General features: G+C 34.3%; 3 protein-coding genes across 7 annotated transcripts; all 3 read left to right on the forward strand.

The window, feature by feature from the left end:
- Window positions 1-647: 647 nt before the first annotated feature.
- On the forward strand, window positions 648-5696 carry LOC133314606 (uncharacterized). 2 transcript variants are annotated; one of them, XM_061516102.1, is made up of 6 exons: window positions 648-780; window positions 915-1005; window positions 1447-1582; window positions 2705-2842; window positions 2933-3054; window positions 5242-5695. In XM_061516102.1, the coding sequence occupies exons 2-6, from the start codon at window positions 962-964 to the stop codon at window positions 5399-5401; spliced, it is 600 nt and encodes a 199-aa protein (XP_061372086.1). In that variant the 5' UTR covers window positions 648-780; window positions 915-961; the 3' UTR covers window positions 5402-5695. The 2 variants fall into 2 exon arrangements, with proteins under 2 accessions (XP_061372086.1, XP_061372087.1); XM_061516103.1 differs by having other exon boundaries at window positions 659-780; window positions 927-1005; window positions 5242-5696.
- A 583-nt stretch (window positions 5697-6279) lies between these two features.
- LOC133314604 (uncharacterized) lies at window positions 6280-13512 on the forward strand. 2 transcript variants are annotated; one of them, XM_061516101.1, is made up of 15 exons: window positions 6280-7066; window positions 7341-7462; window positions 7886-7936; window positions 8186-8304; window positions 8403-8508; window positions 8907-9048; window positions 10153-10323; window positions 10461-10616; window positions 10723-10829; window positions 11203-11293; window positions 12052-12193; window positions 12271-12427; window positions 12648-12764; window positions 12838-12964; window positions 13080-13512. In XM_061516101.1, the coding sequence occupies exons 1-15, from the start codon at window positions 7025-7027 to the stop codon at window positions 13329-13331; spliced, it is 1902 nt and encodes a 633-aa protein (XP_061372085.1). In that variant the 5' UTR covers window positions 6280-7024; the 3' UTR covers window positions 13332-13512. The 2 variants fall into 2 exon arrangements, with proteins under 2 accessions (XP_061372085.1, XP_061372084.1); XM_061516100.1 differs by having other exon boundaries at window positions 6282-7066; window positions 8186-8305; window positions 8389-8508.
- Window positions 13513-15027: 1515 nt separating this feature from the next.
- On the forward strand, window positions 15028-20205 carry LOC133314580 (probable rhamnogalacturonate lyase B). 3 transcript variants are annotated; one of them, XM_061516069.1, is made up of 15 exons: window positions 15028-15069; window positions 15235-15407; window positions 15448-15507; window positions 15821-15940; window positions 16129-16248; window positions 16349-16490; window positions 17471-17641; window positions 17911-18072; window positions 18176-18282; window positions 18599-18689; window positions 18840-18981; window positions 19074-19230; window positions 19460-19576; window positions 19685-19811; window positions 19917-20205. In XM_061516069.1, the coding sequence occupies exons 1-15, from the start codon at window positions 15028-15030 to the stop codon at window positions 20154-20156; spliced, it is 1971 nt and encodes a 656-aa protein (XP_061372053.1). In that variant the 3' UTR covers window positions 20157-20205. The 3 variants fall into 3 exon arrangements, with proteins under 3 accessions (XP_061372053.1, XP_061372055.1, XP_061372054.1); XM_061516071.1 differs by having other exon boundaries at window positions 15235-15365; XM_061516070.1 differs by having other exon boundaries at window positions 15235-15356.
- The last annotated feature ends 746 nt before the right edge of the window (window positions 20206-20951 follow it).

Raw genomic sequence — 20951 nt, forward strand, 5'->3', positions numbered from 1 at the left:
ATATTACTGCGTATAAAATAATAATTTAATTATAATTTTCATAACTTTTAATTACTTTTAAATTAATTTCACGCTCATATTAATTTTTAATACATATAAATTAAATACTCGTCAATTCTCCGGAAGCCATATCAAGGCAGCATATAATATTGTCAAAACGTTACACGACAAACAAATTGATCCATTGTCAACTTAGTCAGATTTGGAATGAATTCAAGGTACATCATTGTGATGTAAATAAGTAGGAACACATTAATTCTCAAATCACGCGGCAAGATACCTATCAAAAGAATCCAAGTACCCAACTAGACGAATCACTCAATCCAATATAGAGTTGATTTTTTTTATTTTCATGTAGGTTCGTAAGTGGTGGTCAAATATCCTATTTTAAAGTTATTAAGATTGATTAGTCATGAGAAATTTGAATAATTTACATTTGGTTATGTATTCAATTTCTATTATTATATAAAAAAAATCGATTTTAATAAGAATGGCTCAAAGTCAAATATTGCCATTACCCTTAATGGGCCGAGATCCTATAAATGGTGACCCAAACCCATACGGCCCAACTTGATGAAAAACTGGTAGGTTGTTGGCTCCCTCGCCTTAATGGCGCGTAGGGTAAACGGCAGCTACCATCCTCAATCATCAATTTAGACGGCGAAAGGTCCCAAAAAGTCTCTCCAACCAGAGTTGTTCTACAAAAGGAATTAAATCTCCTCCCATCTTCATTTTGCTTTTCTCAGCCAAATTCCGAAATTTCCCTAACATCTAATTCTGGTATTATGCAAATCTCCACTTTTGTTAATCTTTTCTCTCTCTCTCTCTCTCTCTCTTTGAAATTTGAGTTTATTATTATCATTATTAGTACTCAAATATCTTTCTCTCTCTTTAATTTTACCCGTTTTCTCAAGATTTGGTCGCAGAACGACGTTTTCGTGGATAGTTTTGTTTCTACGACATGGCAGCTGTACCCGATCAAGCCACTAGTATATGCACTCACTGGTAAACACTTCGCTTCCGATTTATGAACGAAGGAATGATCTCAAATTATTTACCTTCGTGTAATTTGGGAATTAGGTTTAGTTATTTACGTTCTCGATTTACTTCCCCGTGAGCTCTAAGCTGAAAATTATGGCTAATTGGTGGGTAGAAGGAATTTAATCTCCTTCTGAATTCTTGATGGCGTTTTCAAGTGATTTGGGTTAGCATAATTAGTTAGACGGTTTTGGGATCGCATTTGACTGGTAGGACCGATCCATGGTGATGAAACCATGCTAATATGCATTTACTAATCTGTTTTCTCCATATATATTGTATGATTCTTGAATTATTAATTTTTGTTTTTTTTTGGGTGATGTTGTTCGTATTGAAGGTCTAAATTATGTGGTTATGCTTTGTCCTGAAGAAACATGATAATGATTTGTCTTATTTTGATGGTTTTAGTGATCGGGCTATCCCTGCTGCAAATATTTATTTGCATTATGCTCATTGCTCACGGAACCTTGAAAAATGCAAAGTATGTGGTGACATGGTTCCAAAACAACATGCTGAGGATCACTATTTAAGCACCCATGCCCCGGTATGGAAAGTTTTGCTATTTTGGCCTTCTTTCATTTTTTATTCCAGAATAAGTTTGAAGAAATTACTGAGAAACCCGTGAAGTTGAAAAGTTCATGTTACTTGCTGATAAAGAAAAACAGAAAAAAATAAATAGAAGAGATTGTGATTTTTTTTTTTGAAGAATTTCTGGGTCTAAAAATGATGTCTTAGCGATGACTAGTTGCTGATTTGGCTCTTATTTGAACCAAAATTGATAAAATGAGTTTGACAATTTTAATTAGGGGTGGAAATTGATCCATCAAACTATCAATCATCCAATCCTTTCATATATAAATCCAATCCAACTCATCCAGTTATAATAATAGTTTAACGCCGTCATCCTTCTAAGCTCCTAAATCCACTGTCTTTCACTAAAGTTTGCCGTATATGAGTCCCTATGATGAAGTTTTATCGTCCTTTTTCATCATGTTTTTCATTTATTCAGTTGTTGTGTGTTTTTCATCAGCTTTGTACATTAAGCTCATGTATATCAATAACTATTCAAATCAATACTTTTAGATTTAACTCTTACAAAATTGGGCAACCTGGTGCTATAAAGTTTGCATTATGTGTGGGTCTATAGGAGGAATCAACCTTTGGGTTACATGGGGACAACAACAACTGTTGTGCCAAGGCCCCCATTTTACTTTGATATTTTGTATGTAGTTGGTAGAGCAGTGTGGGTGAAGCTTTGGCAATCGGAGATATAAGGATTACTTCTTCAAGTGGCTTTATTATGGCTTTCAGTTTTCGTTATTCAGCAAATATGGCTTTAATTTCCAGTAATCATGTATGGAAGGGGAATTTGATGGAAAATTTGTAGTAACACATGTAAATTTCTTGAGCTAGTTCTATTTTTTTATTGTATCATGCATATAATATGAAGGTACCTATTGAATCATAAAGGGGAGAAACTTGGAATATCAACTCACTATATATGCTATGGCTAACATAAACAATGAAAAAGTTGGGGAAGCTGGCCACATGCCCATCTGTTCCATGCCAGGGGCGCCGCCCCAGGCTGCCTAGCGCACTACCTTGAAGTCAGATTTAAAATTCATTTTTTCAACAGTTTCTCAAAAGAAAATGTGAATTTGTGCAGGTTGCCTGTTCATTGTGCAGTGAAACAATGGAGCGTGATATTTTAGATATCCATAAAGGTGAAAATTGCCCTCAAAGAATTGTCACCTGTGAGTTCTGTGAGTTCCCATTACCAGCAATTGATCTGGCTGAGCATCAGGTAGTGTTTATAAAGAACTTTTGAATTAATAAGGTTGTATTAATCTATGTACTTTGGTTCTAATTTCAGTTTGATCTTTATAACTTTCAGGAAGTATGTGGGAATCGAACAGAACTTTGTCACCTTTGTAACAAGTATGTTAGATTACGTGAAAGATACAACCATGAAGACAGATGCAATAGAATCCAAGACAATGCTATGGGGTCTTCAAGGTAAGCAATGTCATCATTTAATTATAGTGCATCATATTGTGTGTTTGGATTAGTTTATTTTGTGCTTATAATCAAAAGCTCCTCGAGAGAGCTTTGGGAAAAAGAAGCAATTATTTTTCCCAAAATAATCAAAACTAAACATGCCTATGGTCTTGTCCAAAAATTAATTCTTAGTGCAGCTTGTAGTCTTTCTGAGGGCTAAGTGATTGTTGTATACTGTATATCCTAAGGGCCCGTTTGGAGATTAGGATAAAGAGGACAATATAGGATTAACTATCATATCCTGCTCTTATCTATTGTTTGGTGAGCCAACATAATATGATAAGCTTATATTGTTAGCTCATTTTATCCTGTCCGCATCAAGATAAGCCATTCTAAGGGAGGACTCGGGTTAGGGATGGACAGGATAAAATAGTAAATATCACATCCCTCTCATCCCAAATGTAGACTTATGCTCTTTTCCTACGAACTTTGTTGGGCACGGACAGGTTAGCCCTTGCCACTGGCCATCCACCATTGCTACTGTCGATGTCCATCATCCATTTCTACCACCAACATCGCCACCGGCCATCACTGAGTTACATCCACTATCACCATCATCGGCTACTGCCACCCCCAACCACCAATAGTCACCACTACCACCACCATCGATTAGCCCCCACAATTGCCACTAGTCACTTCCGGCGCGGTCACCACCACCATTTCCACCGGCCACCCCCTTGCCGCCGCCACCGCCACCGCCACCGCCATTGGCCACCCTACAACCCATTAAAAAAACATAAGGTTTTTTAGTCGAGGCTTAATGTAAAATAATTACAATATGCGAACAAATCCTTTTACCTGTTTTAAAAAGTTGGGGATTCGAGCTAAACAAAGGTGGAATGTGCGGATGCTTCGTTCGTGAATTTTCATTTCCCAAGTTGTACCCAGTTCCCTATTAATAGGATGAACATCTATAGCTGCTGCAGTAAATTTTATATTTTAGATGAGTGCCGAGGTATACTTTTTTGAGGGAGAGTAGCAAAGAACTGTCATTTAAGAGTGATGTCAGACTGTTTTGACAGGCACTGTCCACATTCCCGAAGGAAAAAAAAGTGAACATCTGCGATTATTAGGATGTAGATGATTGTGAGATTCTGAGCATATATTAACCGAAAATAGATAAAATAAAATTTTACATACTGTTTATTATTAATGGCCACATACATGCTCCACAAACTTATGACTAATGAATTATCATCTGCTTAATATCTCACCAGCCTTTTGAAATTGGTTTTATTGTTTAAGTAAACAAGTCAAGTTTTGCTTGTGATGTAGTTGAATTTCTTGTGTTAGAATTATGATATTAACCCCTGAATATAGTTACTCTCGTGTAGTATGCATTTGATGTAATAACTTACACAGCAACAACCAACCCTTATTTTTGTTGTTGTTGACTAAACTACTATTTTAATCCTCCAAAGATATTCCTGACATCAATTTGGTCACCTAAAGATTTGTAATATCAAATTAATCCTCTAAAGATTATGAGTCAACGTCAACAATGCCTTCATCCCGCACTAATTGGGGTTTGCGGCGAATGAACCTAAATGAAAAGATTGAGCCTCTAAAGATTTTGAGTGAGATTAAAAAATGGTTCTTCTATCAAGCACAATCTGGCATCGATTTGAACCATTTTGACGTTACTTGAAATCTTTGCTGGACTAATTTAATTTCATAATTCTTTGGAAAACTAAATTGATGATAAGTATATCTTTAAAAAACTAAAATGGTAATTTAGTCTTTTAAGCTAAGCTATTAGGTAAAGGTCACGTTAATAATCTCATTATATTTCTCTAACATCTCTCTTCATATAAGAGCTTATTGGGTTTGAAATATGGATAATGCATAAGCTTACTTATTTGTGTTAAAAAATTTCATAATATTTTAATTATTTATTAATAAAATGGAGATTGTGAGAATCGAATTTATGATCACTTGATCACAAAGGATTTGATTATTGCAATCAAAAACTTAAAGTTATTAGGTGAAGATCACATTAATAATTTTATATTATATTTTTCTAATAATTTTTATAATATTTATTGGTTTTTTTTATAAATGTGCATTTAGCCTAGTAGGTCATTGATAAATGGCGTTTGTCTTTTCCTTGTAATTGAACTATTTACTTCACATTTTTGTCTGAAGGGACGTCAGACCAGCTGAAAGAGATGACGGTGCTCGAAGAAGGCAGCCGAATGAATTCTCAAGAAAACGTCTTCTTTTCACAATAGCAATCACTGGTATAGCTGTTATACTCGGATCTATTTTTTTCCAGAGAAAGGCAGAGCCCAGTGATGTGCATTAGTTGGAGAGGCTACTTGATGGTGTAAATCCGCTTTATATGTATAATTCATTCGCAGGCTGCAGAAGTCGTATGAGATATACTTTGCTACTGCATTAACTAAAACACATCGGCATTGTCGCTGTCACTATATGTTGGGTAGTTATGTACTTTCTTAAAAAATATTGTAGTTCTGTGTTTGACGGAGATAACTACCAAGTACCAAGGATAAATCTGAGCCATTTTTCATAAAGATTGCTATTCCTTGTTGATCTTCCTAGTATTATCTAGTCGAAGAAGGAACTGCATCTCTTTACATTAATTCAATACCATTTTAGGAGACAACTTTTTTTCATTTCATGTAGGTGTTTAATAGGTAAATAACATTCTACAGGTATTTAACATTTTGAAGTTCATTTTATTTAAATGAAAATTTTTAACAACTAAAACAATACAGATAGTATTATTTAGAGGTTAAATTGCATATATATATATTTTTTTTTGGTAAGCTGGTTAAATTGCATATTTAATTTATATTTTAATATGAGATAAGCCAGTCACATGTTATATTACTTTTTCTATTTGAGATAGAAGAATTCAAATTTATTTGTGTTTATGCCAAAAGAAATTTCTTAAATTCACATAGATTAATTTCAATTTAAGAGAACATTTTTGGTACAACTATTGTACGCCCTACCTCTATCTAACCCAAAAACAAATATTTTTTGGGGCTCAAATAAAAATATAAATAAATACCTGGATTTAAATAGGAAGGTATTTTTAAAAAAAAAGTAAATAAAAATACCGAACTCGGTACTTACCGAAGAATTTTCAATTTCAACCCTTTTAAAGCACCGATTGAAAATTCTCTATTGTGCTTAACTCATTCACTTGGAAATTTTAATTATAAGTTTTGCGTAGTCAATTTTCATTTCCCATTCACCTTCCTATTCCCGCTCTCCTCCTTCGCTTTTAAGTTGGGGGATTTGTCTCCGGAACAAGAAGAAAGAGATAACCACAATTACACGGCAACGCCATCGCTATTGCCTATTAGTAAGCCTATTTCCTCACTCTCAGGTGTGTGACACGTGTCCATATTGATCCCTCCGTTTTCATCGTCGCCCCCTGATAATAACACGACTCCCTCGGTATCCCCATCATTCCTCGTCCATCGATAGTAATTCATGAAAGACGTTGATTTCTCAGCGCAATTATTTTTATTTGAAATATCTCTCAGAGTAGCTCCTCGCAACCAGGTGTATAATTTTTTATTTTTTTTTTATAACATCCAGGTGTATAATTTAGTAGTTGGTTGTTAAATCACCCTATTTCATCACTTTCGAATGAATTAAATGGTGATTTCACCTATTTGATTTGTGTGTGTGACGAGGAGGTTACACGTTTTTGTTGGCACAGAAAGAAAACTAAGGTTTCTGAAATGTACAGACATAATTAGAAGTTCAAGCATTAAAATCTGTTGATACTGTTTTTACATTTCATTGACAAGCGAAGTGATTGAAATTGATATGATCCATTCTGTTTCTTTATGCAATTCCATTTCTTTTAAACTTTGTGGGAATTCTTAACCCTGACTGAGATTCCTTGCGTTATCTGTAAGTTAGTAAAAAGAAAAGCAAAGTGTTCACCATGTCCGCCCCAGGGGTACGGTTGCACATCCAAGACCACCATGTAAGTTTACTCGGTGCATTTTTCTCTCCTTGTTCTTGTAATGTTCTTCTTCATTATACTATCTTCAGTATCTTGATTATATGCAACGTACCTAGATCTCATCATCATCTAAGTTTCTTTTTCCTTGTACCTTTAAGTTTGAGTATTGGATAGACACTACTGAAAATTTTATTTCATTATATAAAACCTTGAACAAAACGAATATCTTGTTTGTTTAAAATTTTGTCGGTTATGTTTGTTTCATGTACTTATTTTTACTGCTTGGCATGTGCAGGTGGTGATGGATAATGGCATACTCCAAGTTACGTTATCAAATCCAGATGGAATTGTCACTGGGATACGATATAATGGTGTTGACAATTTGCTTGAAGTTCTCAACAAGGAGACTAATAGAGGGTGTGTGATCATAGCGATGCATCATTGCCATTTCTCATTCTCTCTCTCTCTCGCTCTCTCGCTCTCTCTCTCTTTCTCACACACACACACATACACACACAAATCTATCTTGTTCTGGTATGAACTGAATAGAGTAGCCAGTCTCTTGAAAATGTAATGCTTAAATGAACTGGGCAGTAATCAAGAACTCAAGCTGATAGGTAGTCATTAATTGGCATTTCTTTTGTCAGGACTCAAAAGCAAAAGTAAACACTAAACATGGTGAATTTGGTTGACAAATCAAATTTGATTTGCCTTGTGGAGAACAGTGTGTTCTATATCTTTATCATTAAGAAAGAAAAATATATTTTCTTATTGATTGTGAGGAAATCAAAGGGAGCTCTCAAGCTGGAAGCTGATTTTGTCTTTCCATTGAATGTTTAGGTACTGGGACCTTGTTTGGAGTGCACCAGGAAGCAAAGGAATCTTTGATGTGTATGGCAATGCTACTTTCTTTTGTAATTGCATGGAGTTTTTCATATTATTCCACCGAGTTAAATTTTCAATTAAGATATATTTAAATGCATCCACCAATTAGAGTTCACAAATAATTTGGGAGAGGTTTTTATGTCACACCTGAGCAGTGTCAAACCCCTTTATTTTGCTAACTGTTCTATTGGCAATCTTATCAGTTCCATTATTGCTCTAAGGATAATATTTTAAGCATATGTTTTTATGGTCCAGGATTAAAGGAACGTGTTTTAAAGTTATAGTTCAAAATGAGGAGCAGGTGGAGCTTTCGTTCATGAGAATGTGGGATCCTTCTCTTGAGGGAAAGTTTGTCCCCTTAAATATTGACAAAAGGTACGTGCTCAAATTTTTTGTATCATTACCCTTTTCAAACGGTAGCAGCTGAAGGATTAACATTTGTCGGTAATCAATTTCAGATTTGTAATGCTCCGTGGTTCATCGGGCTTCTACTCTTATGGAATTTATGAACACTTAAATGGATGGCCAGATTTTGATCTAAGTGAAACAAGGATCACTTTCAAGCTTAGAAAAGACAAGTAAATTAACTGATTGTTTTTATATATATATATATATATATATATATATATATATATATATATATATATATATATATATAATTTTCTCTATCATTTCACCTAATAGTTTGATGCCTCTCATTGTATTTCTCAGTCTTGTTGTGCTTGTTTGCTGTATTTTGTATATTTAACAAGACTTTGTAAAGATTTTATTGGTGAAAATGGTAACTGCTAAATAATTTTGCAATTCCAAATATCATTTTATTTTACAAATCTAGGGATGAAAGTAACACAAGCATTCTCTTTCTAGACCTTTGGTAATGTGACATTCAAAACACTAGTGGAGATGGTCATAGCAGACAACTGGAAGTCCTTTTTTGTTTTTGGATATTTATCCAATTTAACAATCAAGTATATAGGTTTCATTACATGGCTATGGCAGACAATAGGCGAAGGATTATGCCTTTTCCGGATGACCGGTTACCAGGAAGATGCCAAACCTTGGGCTACCCAGAAGCTGTCCTACTAGTCAATCCCAAGGATCCACAATTGAAAGGAGAGGTACTTGTTGAAAATATTTCCTCTGATGCAACTTTCTTCTTGTCCAAGCTTCTATTTGTAAGTTACCCCTGTAGTCTATATTAGGTCTTATATACATGTAGGCATGCTTGATTTTATATTTGAAACCGATGTTTGAAGCAAAGATTTAATTCTACAATGTTGAACATCGTCTGGGTGGTTTTAGGTTGTTTGGATAATTGAAGCCAAAATGTCTGTTAGTACTTCGAACAGCTTGAACGTCAGTTCAGCACCAAATTCATTCCCACGCATATGGCTTATTATTTTACAATTTGTTCCTACTTGCATCATTAAATACTATTTTAAAATATGGTTTAAATTTAATTTGCCCCACGTAGCTTGGGGAGTATCACTTTGCCACCATGTGGTTTCAACTTTATCACTGCCCCTTTGTGCTTTTATTAACACTTTTGTTATCTTCTTTTGTCTTTTTTGGCTATATCAACTAAAAAAATGCTTTTTCATGTTATAATGATATATAATCCACTAAATTACCAGGTTTACGCATCCAGACATGTCTGTTAATTTAACGACTTTTTGTTTAAGGTTCCTAACTTTTAACAAGGAGATCATTGTTTTTAGGAGAATAAATGAATCGTTAATTGATATTTTTTAACTTTCATTAGTTAAAGTTATGATGTTGTTGTTTTAAGTTAATAGAATGAAACCACAGAGGGACAAGATGCAACTGAAACTAACCACGGGGGAAAACTAAATTTAACCCTCTAAAATATTTCTTCTATATCTTTTTAGTAATTTGATACAGTAAAACAATTTTACCTCACACTATCCAAACAAAACACATTCTTATAAAATATTTAGGCAAATATTTCCATATTCCAATTATGAAACTCATTCTTCCAAAATTAATTCTTTTGAAATTAATTGTTCTAAACTACATCTTATTTAAAAACAATTATTCAAAATCCAAACACACATATAGTAGTTGGTTGATCTGGCAAGTTTTGAATGTCCACTAAGATAATTTTTCTTGTTGCAAGTTGAAGAGGAGATAGAGATGATTTCCTTTCCATAGACTGAGTGTGTATGAAATATTCGTTGTGTTTATTTGATTCTGATTCACAGGTGGATGACAAGTATCAGTATTCATGTGAAAACATAGATAATAAAGTCCATGGCTGGATATCTTTCAGTCCACCAGTGGGATTTTGGCAGATCACACCTAGTGATGAGTTTCGTTCTGGTGGACCCCTCAAACAGAATTTGACCTCTCATGTAGGCCCCACCACGCTTGCAGTAAGTGAATGAATTTAGACCTTGATGACAGTTTCCCCGCATGGCGATTATACTTTCTGTGTTACCACAAGTTGAGATATTTCTACCTGATTATTATCTCTTATAACATTATGCATTTATTAAATTGGCATCGTCAGATGTTTCTTAGTGGTCACTATGCGGGACAAGACTTGGTACCCAAATTTAGAGGTGGTGAACCATGGAAGAAGGTTTTTGGTCCTGTATATATTTATCTTAATTCTGGATCAATTGGTGATGACCCACTTTGGCTATGGGAGGATGCAAAAATACAGGTTTGTCCATATATCTCTTGTACTTTTGTTCTTAGGATGTAGATAGTATATGGTAAAGTTGGATGCAGAAGTTGTAAGATAAAGACTGATTTGAATTGATATTCAGATGACGACTGAAGTTCAAAGTTGGCCATATATTTTCCCAGCTTCAGAGGATTATTTAAAATCATATCAACGGGGCAACGTTAGTGGCAGATTACTTGTCTTAGACAGGTAAGAATGCAAGATATTCCTAGTTTGTTCTTGAGGTTTTTATTTTGCATTATTGGATGCGTATCTTATTGTTATACTGGTGCTTGGAATACAAGCATAGTTTTTCTAATTCTATAGCAATTCTCCAAGTTTAGTGATAGCTGCTAGGATTTTATTTTTCAGGGTTTCATAAATGCTACGTTTTATTTATTGACACTGTTTTTGTTATGTTTGTAATATGCAAAAAAAGGTTCTCGATTACTTTTTTAATGGTGAGAATTACCTTTGAAAAAAATTGAATAATGAATCAATTGCTGAGCAGCAGCAAGAATGTGGTTGTTCTTTTTTCTTAGATTGGTGAATTTGAGTGATTTATTCTAATTATTATGTCTAGGTACATCAGCACTGACTTAATATCAGCAAATGCTGCTTATGTTGGTCTGGCCCCACCAGGAGATGCAGGGTCATGGCAAAGAGAATGCAAGGTGTTCTTCCTTCACTTATTTAAACCTAGTATTTTAGTTGCATGAACTGTACTTTTGTATTTTGTGCTAAACTGTCTTTTTTTAATATAATTTGGGGTGGGGATGGGGCTATTAAACTTTTTTCACTATTCTCTGATAATATTTTCCTTACTTTTTCTTTTTTCATGAACTAACTATCTCAAAAGCTTAAGTTGTTAGGTGAAGACATATGAATGATTTTATATTAACATTTTTAACATACCCCTCACGCAAGAGTCCTATGAGCTAGTTATGTTGAAATTCAACTTTTTATTAGAAGAATGGGGGTAAAGAATCAAACTCCAAATCACTTTGTCATATATGCTTGAATACCATGTCATGAATCAACTATGCCAAAAGCTGCAGTTGTTGTCACTTGAAGGACATCTGAATGATTTTATTATATTAACATCTCTAATAACCTTTCAACAAGAGTTGCTCTATATTAAGGGATAAGTTGAAGTTAGCAACTATTCCTTACAGTCTCTCTTCGAAAATATGGTAAAATATTTTGATTTAGCAGTTGAAAACAGCTAATAGTTGAAGGCTTGAAGCTAACATTGTACTTATCTCACTGTTTGACAGATCAAGGTGATCTTGCAAACTATGTGAGACTTAACCTTGTCTCCCCATTCTTTTGGAAAAACAAAAAATTATGTGAATCAAGATCTCTAGAATGCTATTGTGGGTGCCTAAAAAAACTCTTTTCCAGAAGATTATTTAACTTTTACTCCTGCCAGGACTATCAATTCTGGGCCAGAGCAGATGAGAATGGATTTTTTACAATTAGCAATATACGTACAGGCGACTATAACCTTTTTGCTTGGGTACCTGGCTTTGTTGGGGACTTCAGATTTGATGATTTGATGAAAATAACCCCAGGTTCCTTAGCTTGGTCAAAGTTGATATCATTCGCCATCTTGCAAAAAAAATCTATGCTGACTAAACTTGCAATGCAGGTTCTAATATTGAATTGGGTGACCTTGTATATGAGCCTCCAAGGGATGGTCCCACATTGTGGGAAATAGGTATTCCTGATAGATCCGCCGCAGAATTTTATGTTCCTGATCCCAATCCACAATATATTAATAAGCTTTTCATCAACCATCCTGACAGGTTAGTTTTGTGATCATTCTATCAACTTCTGTTTTCTGTTTGTCCTTATATTGCTAAAAAGGATTTTAATTAATTTGGAATCTATGCTACATATTTTAACATGAAAATACTGAAACCATCATCCAACTGTGCTTTTTTTCTTCTGACATGTGATGAAATGGTTTCCTTGAGATGTCAGTTGATCTGTTCTTAGGTCTTCCTTTTTCTTCTCAACTTGTAGATTCAGGCAGTATGGATTGTGGGACAGGTATACAGAATTGTATCCTGATGCAGATTTGATTTACACAATTGGTGTCAGTGACTATACGAAGGATTGGTTTTTTGCTCAGGCTCCCAGGTCTGATTTTTAGAATATTATACGTTACATATTCTGTAGTCTGTACTAACTTTTCAAGCTTGTATAACTTCAGAAAAAAAGAGGATAACACTCATCAAGGAACAACTTGGCAAATCAAGTTTGAAGTCAGTAGTGTGGTTCGGGAAAGTACATATAAACTGAGAGTTGCACTTGCATCTGCAACATTAGCTGAATTGCAGGCAAATTCCCTTGCCTTTTTTCTCTATCACACACATAGGGCCTCGTTGGATGTAACATGTCAGTACTTTACCTTTTAAAATTTTGTGCTGACCTGTGTGCATATTGTCTGTGAAGATTCGAATAAATGATCCCAATGCAAGGCGTCCCCTATTTACCACTGGATTAATAGGAAGGGACAACTCAATTGCAAGACATGGAATTCATGGACTCTATTGGCTGTACAATGTGAATATACCAGGTTCTTTTCTTATAGAGGGCACGAATACTATATATTTTACGCAACCAAGATGCACCAGTCCCTTCCAGGGTATCATGTATGATTATATTCGTTTGGAAGGCCCACCCTGTTTCAAAGAAGATATTTAAGTTATCGTTGGGAAATAAATTATCCAAATAGTAGTACATTTTCAACATACTGGAATGTATTTGTTTGTGAGCATTGTATACGCCTTATTATCTTTTCATTTTCATTTTTTTCTGTAATTTATTGCTGTTTTGTTTTGTGGTGTGTTTTTGGATATGTACAAACGTTCTGTAATACCTTTACACATGATAAATTCATATTTATGTTTGTTTAGGTTAGACTAATTCATCCACCAACATTCATGAAACAGGCAGATTGAACATTGTTTTTGTACACTCCATTTTTTGAATTTTGAATAATGTGGGATTCCACCATGGGATCTGGACCTCAGCAGGGAAAATTTGAAGTGAAAAATAAAATAAAAAATGACGCAATAAAGCTCGTTCAGAAGCTAGGTAAGTAAGCTAACGATATAACAACTACCGGTTGTATTTGACTTTTGAGTAGTATGTACAGAGGCTCGTTGACCTCCGTTGATGTGAGTCGTTCACCATCTCAACCCAATCAAGCCAATTGAAATGGCGAGTACCGCGTGTGCAGCTTCGTTTATACGACCTTACATAGGAAACAACTTTTGCATGTTTGAAGAACAATTTCATGTCCTAATTAATAGAATTAGTCAGATAAATGATGATCAAATATAAAAGCTGCTTAATAATATTGTAATCTTCCTTCTGGACGTGTTTAGATCCCTTGTATTTGAATAAAAAGTCAACTCTAATAGTGTTTGAATTGATTTATAAATTTATTTTTCATGTTTAATTCAAAGGGGGAAGATATACTTATCACAAATTAAGTTTATTATTTTTTATCACCAAATTTTAACAGTTGATTTTCATTATTATCACGATTATAATTTATTGAAAATTAATAATTAATTAATAAGTATTATTTAATAAATTAATAAGTTAATTTTTGTCATTATGACTGTTATAATTTATTAAAAATTAATAATTAATTAATAAATATCATTCAAATTAATAAGTGTCAATGATTAAATTAATATTTAATGATAAGAAGTGATAAACTTAATTGATGATAATTGATAAGCTTTGAGCGAAATGCGGCAAAAGGAAAAAAATCCAGGCGAATTGAAAGCAGTGGTAATTCTTCCTCGAAAAGTTAAGGATTCGTAATCTTTTTTGAATTCTATTTCGGTTCTATTAGTATTAGATTAGTATTAGTTACTCATCTCTGTTCGTTCCCTACTTCAAATAAGATAAAATTTGGATTAAGTTTTATTATAAAATTGCGTGGCAAAGCGATGGAGGTTGCGGTTCAAAGCTTCCAATCAGCTAATAAGAAAAGAAAGAACCAAAACAAGGACTAATTTCAATATTTGTATCATTCGATAACGTGATTGACTGCTTCTTCACTCCCACGCCTTTATCTATTACACCGTATACACCAAACAACTGTGGCGACTAAGTAAAGAGATATAAAGAATGCTTTCTCTCTAGTTCAAGGAAACTAAATCAATTCATTTAAGTCCCAGACTACACAATTTCTGTTGGCAGATTGCTGAGTAGTAGGACGTGTTTTTTTTTTTTTTTTTCAAACGTTGTGCTGAAAACCAGCCATTGATAATAAAGGCCACTCTTTCTTCGTATTATAAGAAAAATTTTCAGTTTTTCTTAAACTGCTCTGAATCTGTGAGACTTTCATTGCGTACTTCTCTGGTTCACTGCAAGTACCACCATGCCGCCACAGGGGGTGCAACTGAGTATTCAAGATCATCATGTATTTAAAATGTTATCTAGAAACATCTTAATAATTTTTCTTAGTAATCTGAAGTAGATGTTGTTAATTATATGAAATTCTTGTTCAGATATGAGTCTTCGCTATGGGTTGAAAAAAATCAGGAGTTTAGATTCATTCATGTTCCAAGTAAAAATTCATGTGCAGGTTGTGATGGACAATGGCATACTAAGAGTCACCTTATCAAACCCTGAGGGAATTGTCACTGGAATACAGTATAATAACATTAACAACTTGCTTGAAGTTTTGAATGAAGAATCTAATAGAGGGTATACTTTACAAAGTCGTATTTATTTTTACAAACTAGGGAACTTGGTTTGGTTCTCCTACAACTAATTATACGTTTGCAACTTCATGTAGGTATTGGGACCTTGTTTGGAGCTCGCCAGCAAGTACAGGAACCACTGGTGGATTTGATGTGTATGTCTATCGTCTTTTCTTTCCTTTTGTTTTATATGCATGACAAATTTTGAGCTTAAGATTCCACCCTATCTGCTTCAGCTATACCGTAAGTGGCTGTGTGTCCTACTTATATTTTCACATATACTCCTTTTTGCATATTTGAATTTTCATTTTTTTTTTCTTTCCACTATATATAACCATGTTTCTTCAAAAAAGTCACATGTAGTTCATGTTTACCTGCTTCTAAAAACTCGACATAGTACCTATATATATATATATATATAGATACATGAAGCAAAGCAGATTATTAAAATGTGATACGTGACTGCAGGATAAAAGGAACCACTTTCAAAGTTATGGTTGAAACTGAGGACCAAGTTGAGTTATCCTTCACCAGGACGTGGGACACTTCCCTTGAGGGCAAGCTGGTTCCTTTAAATATTGATAAAAGGTCATTAAGTGACACCAACCACTCACTACTAGAAAAAACTTGTATAACGACGAAATTGCTATGGAAATTCTGTCGCTAATTTCATTCTCGGTTACTACTTTTACTCGCAAAATCATTTGTGAGCACATTGCAAAGATGGGGTATACTAAAATGAAAAAAAATCTAACTATTATATGTGTTGAGTATAGGTTCATAATGCTTCGTGATTCTTCCGGCTTCTACTCCTATGCAATTTATGAGCACTTGGAGGATTGGCCTGCTTTCAATCTTGACGAAACAAGAATCGCTTTCAAGCTTAGAAAAGAAAAGTATGCAGAGTAGGCTTAACATTTTATTATATGTTTGCCTCCTTTTTTATGCTTCTAGTTAACGTGGTTAATCGAACTAATTATTGGGTGGTTTGGGCAGGTTCCATTATATGGCGATGGCAGATAATAGACAAAGAAACATGCCTCTTCCGGATGACCGATTACCACCAAGAGGCCAAGCCCTTGCTTACCCAGAAGCAGTTCTACTTGTCAATCCTATCGAACCTGAACTTAAAGGAGAGGTACATTCACGTTTATATGCAAGTGATTGCTCACACAATTCTGAGTTTGAGGTTGTAGTTAACTAAAGCTTTTTCCAAAGTGACAAACTGACAACTCTAAAACTTTAACCTCCGACATTGCAATTAAAATTTGTTTAGAATCAAAAATCTATATATTTCTACTACGACCTGCTAATGTTGGGTAAACATCGATTTTTTAAATGTATAAAAAAAATTATTAAATATCATCGAAGGTTCGGTGCCCTTAAATTTTAAGTATCAAATTCAACAAATTAGTTTTTATTGTCTCATTTTACGTGAGATAACTATATCTCATGCTACTCTCACATAAAAAGTTGTGCCACCACTTTTTTCTTTTTCCTTTTTTTAATAGGTGGTGTGTTCCACCACATCATGTGTCTATGGTAGGAGATACTTATCTCCAATAACATAAGAGAAATAAAACCCTTTATATATAATGATTATTACACAAAAATGTGCTATAATGCGATTCAATATATTTAAATTTAGATATCGGAAATTTGAATTTTTTTGGATACTAAAATCAGAGGTGTCAAAGTGGACGATCTGCCCCGCTTTTGAAATTGGGCTAAAAAACTCTATCTGTCCTGTCCTGTTTGGTAGATTTGCTCGCCAACCGGAACCTATTTTACATTGACCAGCCTCGGCCCGCCATCAACCAGCCAAAAAATTAGCCCATCCCATCTCATTTAGTTGGTGGGGCGGATTGGCCCATCGAGCTGAGCCCCTCTTGCCGCTTTAACTAAAGTCTATGGGGACTTGAGAGACTTTCACTACTAAGATTAGTATTTAAGACATCCTTACTAAAGAGCCAAGAACGAGGAGAGAAAAGGAAAAATGAAATAAATATCCTGATAAAAAAATGAATTAGCCTCATGCACCGGATAAAAAAATGAGTTATCCTGATAAATAATGCTCATAGTAAGATTATTTAACTTCATGATGTTGTTATTGTGTAGGTGGATGACAAGTACCAATATTCATGCGACAACAAAGATAGCCAAGTTCACGGATGGATCTGCATGGATCCGGCAGTGGGATTCTGGCTAATTACACCTACCAATGAGTTTCGATCTGGTGGACCCGTCAAACAAAACTTAACTTCCCACGTGGGACCTACCACGCTTGCTGTAAGTGTTTAATCATTTCAAGTAATACCAACAACAAAAAAATGTTCAAAAAATATTATGAAATTGTTTTCATCAACGTGTAATTGAAGATAACTACACAGAAAGGCCAAATTTTAAAGACAACTATCAGAGTCCTTTCTTTATAATTATAAACCGAAGTTCATTTTATTGACAATAGGACACGATAGTTACTTAAATTGCAAATACACTAGTGCGTGTTATGATTTGGCTCTGATTTTAGAATCGTTGGTCCAATATAACGTGATCAGGTGTTTCTCAGTGCTCATTATAGCGGAGAGGATCTGGTGCCTAAGTTCAAAGCTGGAGAGGCATGGAAGAAAGTTTTTGGTCCAGTTTTCATCTATTTGAATTCTCCGTATGATGGAAGTGACCCTGACCCCCTTAAGCTATGGGAAGACGCTAAACTGCAGGTTTAATATTACTTTATCTGTCTACATGTCTATTATGTTGCTATATTTTCTAACATACATAGCTTAAGTAGTGACACAAGCACATACCAAACCAAACTTACAGATGTTGGTGGAAGTTCAAAGCTGGCCTTACAGTTTTCCTGAGTCAGAGGATTTCCCAAAGTGGGACAAACGTGGTCATGTTAGTGGCACGCTATTGGTTAGAGAGAGGTGTGTTTCTTATAAAATGTATTTAGACTAATGATAGTTATATACTTATCTGTACTCACATATTTCTTATATATTTTTCTAGTTGTTTGATATTATTTTAGGTCAGTATAATTTTTTTTACAATATAAATTTTGAAAATCATTTAAGAAGGTATAATCACCTAAACCTGCTCTCAAATTGACTGAGCTAAGTGAAGAATTGAAGTAATGTAAGTGTAATGCGAAAAGATTTTCTTCTATAATAGTAGTTTTGAGCTCATTGAAAGCAAATGTAGTTTGTTTTTAATTAATTCCATTTTGTGACATAAAATATATAGGCATATAAGCGGTGATTCTATATCAGCGAAAGGTGCTTATGTTGGCTTAGCTCCACCAGGAGACGTGGGATCTTGGCAAAGAGAATGCAAGGTGACTTAGAAAAATATGGTCTAGTCTTGGGTGTAAACTTTCTTAGTATGCTCATTTTCACTACTATGTACCAATATACCATTTTATGAACTTATTCGCCTACAAAAACTCCACTAGATAACGTATATATTACAATTTAATTGTCATCAGAATTATCAGTTCTGGGCTAAATCAGGCGATGATGGCTATTTCTCCATCAGCAATATACGTGCTGGCGACTATAATGTTTATGCATGGGTACCTGGTTTTATTGGTGACTATAAATATGATGTAGTTTTGAGCATAACAGAAGGTATTCATCAACCAATTTTGCTAATTTTCTTTTTAAACTATACAGACAGTTTTTGTGTTAACTATTTTTGTATTTGATTTATGTGAAAATAGGTAGTGACATTGACATTGGTAATCTTGTATTTGAACCTCCAAGAGATGGTCCAACATTGTGGGAAATAGGCATCCCTGATCGCTCAGCTGCTGAATTCTATGTTCCTGATCCAAATCCCAAATATATCAACAAACTCTATATTAATCATCCTGACAAGTTAGTTATTTCAACTTAAACTTTCAGTATGATTAAAAATTCAATCTAGAAATATTTAGAAATTTTCAGTTTAAAAAAGAACAGGGGGCAAGATTTCTTATTTTATTATGAGTAAATTTTCTAAATTTAAAAATTTGACTCCATTGGACCAGATTAATTTCCAATGTAAATGCAGTAAAATCTTGTAATTGATCACCATATAGTTGTTATAGTCAATTATAATTGGCAGGTTTAGGCAGTATGGGTTATGGGAGAGATATGCAGAATTATACCCTGACAAAGACTTGATCTACACAGTAGGTGTTAGTGACTACACCAAAGATTGGTTCTTTGCTCAAGTTACCAGGTAGAGATATAGTAGATTTGTAACTGGTTTTCCTTTACGAACTTGTTATATGCATTGTGCCTCAAGGTGAAACAAAACATACGTTGATTTTTTCCTCCCCATTTTCAGGAAGAAAGATGATAATACATATCAAGGAACCACATGGCAAATCAAGTTTCAGCTTGGTAAAGTGAACAAAAGCAGTAGCTATAAACTCCGAGTGGCTTTAGCATCGGCAACATTTTCTGAACTTCAGGTGCATTTCATATTTAAATATCATGTTTTGGATTTAATGGTAATACTAATTTAAGTTTTAATATTATCCTATGCTTCATAAATATACTATTATTTACAACTTTAGGTTCGAGTTAATGATCCAAAGGCGAATCGTCCTTTATTTTCAAGTGGGTTGATAGGAAGGGATAACTCAATTGCTAGGCACGGAATTCATGGGCTTTATTGGCTTTTCAATGTGGACATACCAGGTACTCGACTTGTTGAAGGAGATAATACCATCTTTTTGACACAGGCAAGAGGTAATGGCCCATTTCTGGCCATTATGTATGATTATATTCGTTTGGAAGGTCCAGCCACCGTTTAGTTTCAATAAGAAAATTTGAGAAACATTATGTTTCGCTAAAATATTCAATTAAAACCAACGAAGAATATAGGGAAATAAAGAGTGTTGCTTCTTAAAGAATGTAATTTTCAGTTTCTTTTTACTTTTTTGGATCTTAAGATTTAAGACTTTGACCGTTCTACTAGAAGATCTGTAAAAGCCCTTGTATTGATTTTGGATTATGATCTTGTACCCAAAAAAATTATACTATAATCGTCACAAGTCACAACATGTGTACCATGTCATTTATCATCTATACATTTGATGGCGGGTTCTAACACTATTCAGCTAAAGAAAATGAAAAAGGTGCTAAGCATCAAACATGCCTCACAGGCATGGGGTGACTTACACACAAAGGCTCCATAGACGTAGAAGCTGGGAAAGATGATAAATTGATACTACGTACACAAAGGTTCTGAACCACATGGTAAGTGAAGTTTAAGCTTACCACTTTAATTACCGGTGGATAAAGCGGTACCTAGAAACCGCTAGGGAGCTCAGCAACATTTTTGGGGTTGCAGGTATAAGTGGGTCGAGTGGGATTAAAGTCTGAGCAAAAAAATTAATATATTATTATTTTAATAAAAAATTATGAAAATATAGTCACTTTGAACCAATTTATGGATCTATTGCTTTCGCCCAATTTAGGGAAAAGTAGTCTTACTCAGTTTGGGAGAAATACCTAGGAGAGTCTAGCCCAATTTAGGCTAACTAGTCTCGCCCCATTTGGACTAGACTTAGCACACTAATCTGCCTTTTTCATGTAAGACCAAGTGC

The sequence above is a fragment of the Gastrolobium bilobum genome, unplaced genomic scaffold, assembly GCF_033153095.1.
Source record: "Gastrolobium bilobum isolate Gb01-03AN ecotype WA unplaced genomic scaffold, APGP_CSIRO_Gbil_v1 utg24763, whole genome shotgun sequence".
Lineage (NCBI taxonomy): Eukaryota > Viridiplantae > Streptophyta > Magnoliopsida > Fabales > Fabaceae > Gastrolobium > Gastrolobium bilobum.